This window comes from Musca domestica, unplaced genomic scaffold (assembly GCF_030504385.1).
Source record: "Musca domestica strain aabys unplaced genomic scaffold, Musca_domestica.polishedcontigs.V.1.1 88, whole genome shotgun sequence".
Lineage (NCBI taxonomy): Eukaryota > Metazoa > Arthropoda > Insecta > Diptera > Muscidae > Musca > Musca domestica.
Window position 1 is genome coordinate 1,745,747 of NW_026712428.1, and position 10,167 is coordinate 1,755,913.

General features: G+C 37.8%; 1 protein-coding gene across 1 annotated transcript; it reads left to right on the plus strand.

Annotated features, from left to right (window-relative positions):
• The first annotated feature begins 271 nt into the window (after window positions 1–271).
• LOC105262432 (uncharacterized) lies at window positions 272–9,779 on the plus strand. Its single transcript, XM_059131422.1, has 2 exons — window positions 272–375; window positions 8,785–9,779. Exon 2 carries the CDS (start codon window positions 8,787–8,789, stop codon window positions 9,777–9,779), a length of 993 nt encoding a protein of 330 aa, XP_058987405.1. The 5' UTR covers window positions 272–375; window positions 8,785–8,786.
• The last annotated feature ends 388 nt before the right edge of the window (window positions 9,780–10,167 follow it).

A 10,167-nucleotide genomic window follows, 5' to 3' on the forward strand; every position in this document is an offset into this window, starting at 1 on the left:
AACAAACAGAAAATACACAGTGCTACAAAAGTGACATTAAACAGTGATACAAAGTGACATTGCACGGTGCTACAGAACTAAAAGAAATTACACAGTGCTACAAAAATAAACAAAAATTAATTAATTTTTTTATTTTTTTTTGAAAAAAAAGGTCTACACAAAAGACACAATACTAAAATAAAAAGTGTAACAAAAAGTGACAGTACACAATACCACAAAAAAAGAGATACAGGATATAATATCTAAATATAAAATCCAGAAGTAGTCAAAATTGTGGAAGCTGCCGGAAGACTACGAAGGACTTTGGCAATACAACAACAACAACAATAGCAACACTACAACAACAAATTTTTGAGACCCAAAGGCTAAATCAAAGTGAGTACTCAATCAAATTTCTTTTGTTGGACATAAAGGGCATACCGGGAGCAGGCAAATCCTCAATATTTGCATTGGCCCGAAGATTCCCATATTTTGAAATCTAAAGTTGACACTTTTTAAAGTTGCTGCGTTGCCTCTAAGACACTTCTTTGAGAAAATTTCCCTTTTTGGAGCCATTTTGTGGACGGACATCTAAATATAGACTCACATAGGCGCAATAAGTACTTATAAAATAGCGCGAATTTTCATACACATAAATATATAATATTGGAAATTGCTGAACGTGCAGTTCAAAAAATAAATAAGCGCCATATTGAAAAAAACATTCTTATTGGAAAATTGGCGTCACTTGACACACATATAAACTCCATATTGAAAAAAACATTCTTATTGGAAAATTGGCGTCACTTGACACACATATAAACGCCATATTGGAAAAAAACATTCTTATTGGAAAATTGGCGTCGCTTGACACACATATAAACGCCATATTGGAAAAAAATCTAGCGTCACATAAAAATATATAATCGCCATATTTTTAACTTTTTTGGCGTCACAAAAATACATAAGCGAAATACATAGCAACCGTTTGGTGGACAGACGGATTTTGCAAATAATAGCGTCTAGTGGACGGACATGAAACAATACTTAACCTAGAATTTTTTTTCGGGATTTTTGAAAAAAAAAATTAGATTGGCGTCTGTGGACAGACAAAAGAAAAAAAATCGATCCCATATATAATATAACACATTTTTATTATATTTTACAAATATCTTAAAATTTTTAAATCAAGAAAAACATTTCTGGGACCCAAAATTTATTTCTGGATTTTTTCGCAGAAATATTTTGCTGGTATTTTTTTGCTTTTTGCTAAAACAAACATTTTGAAAGAATTTGCTGAACGAAAAAAGTTAGATTTTTGTGGAAATTTTAATTGGAGTTTGACACAACAAACATTTTGCTGGGATATACAAATTTTTTTGAAAATTTTGCAAATTTTTGGAATTTTTCTGGAAAAAAAATTTTTTGTGGAACTTGACCCAATACTAGCACCTTGTGATTTTAAATTAATTACCTAGCGTTTTTAGAAAATTTGTTGCTTCAAACAAATTTTCATAGCAATATTTTTGTCTCGTCAAAATTTAAAATTACTCCTGCAATTTTATGGTAATATTTTTGAGGATTCTTTGTTCGACAACCCAGCACACATTTTTATTTCAATAGAAAATATTTTTCATTTTTGGAAATATTTATTGAAAATTTTCATTTTCTACAATTTTACTGCTCGTTGGTGGAAAATCAAAAACCTTTTGGTCGTTTTTGTAGCGTTTTTTTGCCTGTACAATCCTCACCTTTACTCCTTTTGGAATAATATTGATTATATCTGGATTTTCTTAAAATAAAATATCCCTGTGAGTGGATTTCAAGATATTTTATGACACCTTGGTATATCTTTATTGAGTTTGACTTCTCTGGACAACCCAGCAAACATTTTTAAACAAAATTATTTCGGCGTCACATACAAAGTAAAGTTTTTGGGATTTTGCAAGAACTTTCAAGTCTTTGGAACAAAACGAAATATAATTCGACCCAAACAAAAATTGAACACAGATTTCGTTGATCAAATTGAAGAAGGTAGCTTATCCTTATTTTTTAAAAAATAAAAATTTGGATAAAAGTTTGAATCTTATTCCAAGTCAATCCTTTTCATTGGGTTGCCTTTCCTTTTTGCAACACAACAAAATTTCGGTAAAGGTTAATACTCAGTCATCAAGATGGATAAGACCCTAAGCGAAAAATTCGCAAACTGCGTCAACGATCCTCAGGATTATATTTCAATTTTTTCAATAACCAAACCGGATGACACGGTTCATACTTTGGAGACAACACGCATGGAGTTGGATTCTGCATGGGACCAGGTCAAAAGGGCATATTTAGACTGCCGTGATTATGTTCCAGAGGAAGGAGGAAAAACCATCGACAAAAATAAACTGAGGAAACATTATATGGATACCATGGGATCATATAAACAGGCGCTGAGTTCAATAAATGGACAAATTCAAAATATTTTGGATGAAAAGGCACAGGAGAAAATGAAAAGAGATTCAGAGATGTCACAGCAAGGAAAGGAAGTGGATTTTACGCTAATATCACGGCTGCCGCCATGCGACACAGACACTTTTAAAGGGGGTTATCGAGAATGGTCGACTTTCAGAGATTTATTTTCGGCAATTTACATAAACAATTCAAAATTAAGTAATGTCGAAAAGTTATTCCATTTGACTCAAAAGACAGCAGGAAAAGCACGAGAAATTATAACGCATGTTCCACTAACTAATGATGGATTTGCATTAGCATGGAAAAATCTTACGGATCGTTATAAGAACAAAAGGATGCAAATTAATGAAGAAATTAAAACACTTTTTAATCTACCTGGTGTTTCTACAGACTCAAGTCACTCTATTCAAAAACTACAACGCACTGTAAATAGCTGTATTCAAACTTTGGGGATGCTTGACGTCGATGTAAAAGGATGGGATCCGATTTTAATATACATTTGCTCAACAAAATTACCTAGAGGCTTCCTAGAAGAATTCGAGAACTCATTAAGCGATTGTAAACAAATACCAAAATGGGAACATTTTTACGATTTCTTAACAAAAAAAATTCAAAACCTTGGAATCAGTAGGGAATATAAAACCCTCAACATCAAAATTTGCTCAACAGAAGCAAAATAACATCAATAAACCTAGATTTTTGAAAACATTTCAAACAAATGTCGCAAAAAATACAACCAATTTTGGAGGAAGAAACAACTTAGCACAACCTCAACAAAATAAATCACAAAATATTCAAACATGTCAAGTCTGCAAATCAAACCATTTTATCAGGGATTGCAGCGAATTTTTAAAAAAGTGTGTAAATGACAGAATTCACACTGTGAAAACGTCACACTTATGCTATAACTGCTTGTCTTCAAACCACGGAGTAAAAGATTGCAAAAGTCGCTTTGGTTGTCGTATCTGTACTATGAGACATAATACTTTGTTACACAAGGGGTCGGAAACCCAAACAACAAACACATACCTAGCTTGAGTGGAGGCACAACCTAGTACCAGTGCTGCTGCTCTTTCAACTCACATGCAGTCCACTACCAACCTAGAACCAACTACTATTACCACTTTGACCCTCCAAGATGAGCGAATTAGTGAGCAACAGTCTGGAGGAACTCTACTTTTCACAGCAATAGTACAAATTGAAACCAAAGGACAACTATACGATGCCCGAGCTCTAATAGACTCAGGATCACAATCCACTTTTATTTCTGAGAAGATGAAAAACCTCTTGAAATTACCCACAAGGAACAATCTAGTTCATATCACCGGCCTTAGTCAATTTGTTGCCGAAACATCTACGAAATCTTGCTTGTTTACTATGAGATCCAAATACGACCCTAGCTTTAAACTGGAAGTATGGGCTCCAGTTTTAAAGAATTTACCTTCAAATCTACCACCACAAAACTTAGATGAATCACAACTTCGAGATGTAACAGCATTAGAACTGGCTGACCCGAAATTTTACGTTGGTCAACCCATTGATTTACTTATTGGAATGGACATAGGACCATTAATCTTCACACTTGGAACTCCGATGAGAACATTTGGATCAATTTTAACTCAAAAAACCAAATTTGGATGGATAGTTGGAGGACCCATACCGGGAAGCTCTCTTCAACGAAAACAAATATCACTTCTAAATACAACATCAATAGAGAAAGTACTTACACGATTTTGGGAGGTGGAAGAGACCCCTAAAAAAGTTTTACGGTCAGAAGAAGACCAATTTTGTGAACAAAATTTTACTGAAACAACAATACGAAACAAGGATGGAAGATATGTGGTGACTCTCCCATTCAAAAAATGCGAAGAATTAGGAAATTCCCGAAACATCGCCTTAGCTCAATCCTACAGAATGGAGAAAAAACTTATGAAAACGCCCGAAATAAAAGAACAATATGATGCCTCAATACTTGAATATTTAGAACTTGGTCATATGCGGAGGATCAATCCGGATGAAAGAGACGAAATGCCCAATTATTATCTACCACATCATGTAGTAATTAAGCCAGATCGAATCACGACAAAGTTAAGAGTCGTCTTCAATGCTTGCCCATCATCAAACAAAACAAGTCTCAATGACATATTGTTTCCGGGACCCATTTTACAACAAGATTTGGTACTACAAATTGTAAAATGGAGATTTTTTAAGTATGCTTTTAACGCCGATATTACTAAAATGTATAGGCAAATACTGTTGGATTCAACTCAAACAAAATATCAAAGAATTCTGTTTAGAAAATCGCCAACAGACCCAGTTGAAGACTATGAATTACTAACTGTAACATTTGGAGTAAATTGCGCACCGTTTCTGGCACTGAGAACTCTTTTGAAATTGGCAGATGATGTTCAAGGTTCGTATCCAAGAGCTGCAAGAATTATAAGACAAAATCTTTATGTGGATGATGTACTTGCGGGTGGACACACAATTGAGGAGACTATAAAAGCTCGGAAGGACTTAGTAGCAGCGCTCGAATCCGCTGGATTTCAACTTATGAAATGGGCCTCAAATTATCATACAATAATAAAAGATATTCCACAAGAAAATTTATTGCCTCTTAACTGGTTGGATATCTCTGAAGATGCGTCCACGAAAACGTTGGGAATTCGATGGAATATATCAGGTGATTTTTTCACTTTTACACCTCCAACCGTGGAAAACAAAAACATTTACACAAAACGAGAAGTTTGATCAACTATAGCCAAATTGTTTGATCCATGCGGATGGCTAGCGCCAATAGTGGTCGTAGCAAAACTGATAATGCAACAAATTTGGCTGGATAAAATCGATTGGGATGATATAGTGAAACCAATCACCCATATAAATTGGCAAAACTTTGTCAAAAATAGCAATGATATTAAATCTCTCAGAGTTCCAAGATGGATACAGTTAACACTTGATGCTTCTGTTGAGATTCATGGATTTTGTGACGCATCGGAGAGCGCGTATGGAACCACGCTATATGTTCGGATTGAAAAAACTGACCATACCACACACACCTTTTTATTAGCAGCAAAGACTCGTGTAGCACCAATCAAAAAACTATCAATACCAAGGCTCGAATTATGTGGGGCAGTATTACTTTCCAAATTAGCAAAATCTATTACAAACAGTCTACAAATATCAAAATATTCAACACATTTTTGGACAGACTCTACTATAGTCTTTGCCTGTTTAAAAAAGCCTCATTGTCATTGGAGCACCTTTGTGGGAAATAGAGTCTCGGAAATATCTGATAATGTTGGGCAAGAAAACTGGAAACATGTTGACTCTGAAAGCAACCCAGCTGACATTGCTAGTCGTGGATGTTCTCCAACTGAACTAACGACTCATGAGCTCTGGTAGCATGGACCTCAATGGCTCAAAATGCCAAAAGATCGTTGGCCATCGCAAGATATCCCAAACGACACAAATTTAGAGGCTAAAGCTGTAAAAGTTCTGACTATATTTCAAGAAACAGATGATCCATTAAAAAATTTCTCATCATTGGCAAAAGTCTACCGATCATACGCCTATGCTCTGCGCTTTTGGAAAAATACTGGCGCAAATCGGCAAAATCTTCGCTCCTCATCAATAGATCTTACCGCAGCCGAAATCCAAGATCGAAAACGATCTTGCATAATTCGTACACAAAAATTCGTTTATGCAGATGAATATAATTCACTAATGAAAAAGTCTCCAATTTCTCCATCTAGCCCTCTATTGACGTTAAACCCGTTTCTCGACTCAAAGGGTATTATTCGAGCTAATGGCAGATTAGTTCAATCTCCAGCCCTTACATATAGCGAACGTCATCCCATAATTCTACCACACGGAACTACCCTTAGCAAATTGTTAGTCGAATTCACTCCTAAGATCACTTTACATGGTGGTAATCAATTGATGACCCGAGTGCTAAGATCCGAATTCTGGATATTTGGACTCAAATCTCTGGTTAAACAAACTATACGAAAATGTCGAATCTGCTTAATTCACAAGAAACAAACCCAAACTCAAATAATGGCCTCGCTGCCACCCGAACGTACTTTTCTGTCTCGACCCTTTACAAACACTGGGGTAGATTTTGCAGGACCCTTTAATATTAAAAGTTATTCAGGAAGGGCTTGCTTTATTACAAAAGGCTATGTTTGCCTGTTCGTCTGCTTCGCCACCAAGGCTATACATTTAGAACCAACTAGCGATTTATCTACTTATGCCTTTCTCGCCGCTTTCTCCAGATTCATAAGTCGGCGAGGTTGTCCGTCTTGTATATTTTCCGACAACGGAACCAATTTTGTGGGAGCGGTCGATCTATTAAAGCGAGATCGATTAGCTTTCATGAAGAATATTCAAAGTAGCACAATCCAAAACAATTTCAATCATTTCAAAATCTATTACAAACAGTCTACAAATATCAAAATATTCAACACATTTTTGGACAGACTCTACTATCGTTTAAAAAAGCCTCATTGCCTGTTTAAAAAAGCCTCATTGTCATTGGAGCACCTTTGTGGGAAATAGAGTCTCGGAAATATCTGATAATGTTGGGCAAGAAAACTGGAAACATGTTGACTCTGAAAGCAACCCAGCTGACATTGCTAGTCGTGGATGTTCTCCAACTGAACTAACGACTCATGAGCTCTGGTAGCATGGACCTCAATGGCTCAAAATGCCAAAAGATCGTTGGCCATCGCAAGATATCCCAAACGACACAAATTTAGAGGCTAAAGCTGTAAAAGTTCTGACTATATTTCAAGAAACAGATGATCCATTAAAAAATTTCTCATCATTGGCAAAAGTCTACCGATCATACGCCTATGCTCTGCGCTTTTGGAAAAATACTGGCGCAAATCGGCAAAATCTTCGCTCCTCATCAATAGATCTTACCGCAGCCGAAATCCAAGATCGAAAACGATCTTGCATAATTCGTACACAAAAATTCGTTTATGCAGATGAATATAATTCACTAATGAAAAAGTCTCCAATTTCTCCATCTAGCCCTCTATTGACGTTAAACCCGTTTCTCGACTCAAAGGGTATTATTCGAGCTAATGGCAGATTAGTTCAATCTCCAGCCCTTACATATAGCGAACGTCATCCCATAATTCTACCACACGGAACTACCCTTAGCAAATTGTTAGTCGAATTCACTCCTAAGATCACTTTACATGGTGGTAATCAATTGATGACCCGAGTGCTAAGATCCGAATTCTGGATATTTGGACTCAAATCTCTGGTTAAACAAACTATACGAAAATGTCGAATCTGCTTAATTCACAAGAAACAAACCCAAACTCAAATAATGGCCTCGCTGCCACCCGAACGTACTTTTCTGTCTCGACCCTTTACAAACACTGGGGTAGATTTTGCAGGACCCTTTAATATTAAAAGTTATTCAGGAAGGGCTTGCTTTATTACAAAAGGCTATGTTTGCCTGTTCGTCTGCTTCGCCACCAAGGCTATACATTTAGAACCAACTAGCGATTTATCTACTTATGCCTTTCTCGCCGCTTTCTCCAGATTCATAAGTCGGCGAGGTTGTCCGTCTTGTATATTTTCCGACAACGGAACCAATTTTGTGGGAGCGGTCGATCTATTAAAGCGAGATCGATTAGCTTTCATGAAGAATATTCAAAGTAGCACAATCCAAAACAATTTCAATCAAAATCTTACTTGGAAATTTATCCCGCCTGGCTCCGCACATGGGCGGTTTGTGGGAGGCCGGCGTTAAATCGTTTAAAATGCATTTGCGAAAAAGTATTCCAAAAATGAATTTCACATTTGAAGAATTTACAACTATCTTAGCAAGAATTGAAGCCTGCCTTAATTCGCGACCCTTAAGTCCTGGTAGCGATGATCCAAATGACCTTACCCCGTTAACTCCTGGTCATTTCTTAATTGGAACATCAATTCTTACTCCTGCTGAACCCGACATTTCCGACACAGATCTTAGTCTAGTAAATCGTTGGAAACGACTCAAAGTTATTTCACAAAACTTTTGCAATAGGTGGAAATTAGAATATCTCCACGAACTTCACAGAAGAACTAAATGGAAGCGTGAAAAGGAGAATGTCAAAGAAGGAGATTTAGTAGTCATCAAGGACGATAGGTTGGCTCCAAATGAATGGAAGTTGGGTCGAATTGCAAAAACATATCTCGGTAGCGATCAGAATACGAGGGTTGTAGACATACGGACATCAAGTGGCAACATTAGCAGACCTATCACAAAAATTGTCAAATTGTTTTCCGACTGACTAGCCGGAATCCTACTTAAAAAAGAACATAGTACTCGCCTTTGGTTTTTTTCAGATATGGCTGCCTACTTGCCCAATCAAGACTGCCGTTTAGATGATCGCAGCCGCAGTCCCAACCAATCCGCACGTCCAACAGCGAGAAGTTCTAGCAGACCCAGACGCCCAACCGAACCCATTCCCAGCAGACCGGCTCATAGACACCGCAGACTTCCCAGTTCCACATCGCCAGAAAGACGACAACGAAGCCGCTCCGCTGCAAGATCCCGCCAATGCCAAGAACGACCCAGCTATTGGCAATATTCCTGTGGGTTGTGTCAGGAGGACCATGCCCTCAGTGCTTGCGAGAGGTTTCGCCACCAGACCCCCTTCCAGCGCTATGAGACTGTGGAGCGTAGGGGGTACTGCAGAAATTGCCTTGCCAGAAGTCATTTGGTCCATGACTGTCCGTCGTTGACTGGTTGCAGGAGGTGCAACAATCGGCATCATACGCTGCTACACGGGGCGTCTCAGCTGGAGGAAGTATCTCTAAACGTGGAAGTTGTAACAACACCAAACTTTGCATGGGATTTGGTATTTGTGCCAACGGCTATGGTGCGCATCAAAGCTGACAAAATAGAGGGGTACACCATGATAAGGACATTAATCAGCCAATCAGCGACGATGTCCAAAATATCGTATGCGGCTTTCCGTAGATTGGGCTTACAATCGCGGATTTACAAAGGGCAGCGATTTACCACCTTTACGGTTTCGCCCCGCCGCACAAACAACCACTGGAGTCTTAGAGTCAATGCCTTGATAATCGAAGATTTGCCCAGGCGCATTTACTCGGACCCGATCCTCGAGGACCCCACAAGAAGTTTCAGAAATTGCACCCTAGCCGACCCTGATCCCCGAGGCAACAATCCCGTCGATGTGGAACTGGGTGCTGACGTTTACTCAGCCATAAGAAAAGACGAGTGCAAGGAGGCTGAAATTGGAGATGTCCTGGCCTATGATACCCAACTGGGTTACGTGTTTGCAGGTCCAATAAAAAATATGCCAAAAATATAAAGAACAATATTGTATTTCAAAGATGAATGTAAACGCTTGTCATTCGGGGGCCAGAAATGTTCATAAAAGATGCTAGTTTTTTGCGCAACAGTGTTGTTTGTTACATTACCGGTGGCTGCATAAATAACATCATAAAAAATGATGTACATATACACACACATGCGCATATATGCAGCCACCAGTAAATTCCAATGCTGAATTCAAATAAATAAGCATCGTCACCAGCCAAAACAGGTTTGCTGTGACGATGCAAATTGGAGTTAGATCAGTTCTGTCTCGAATTTGAAAGCGCGTACGCAAGTTTCCCCCCCGAAGTGAACAGTGCCCAAAAACAAAAAAAAAAAAAAAAAAACAAAGTGTCAACAAAAAAAACATCATACAAAAAACA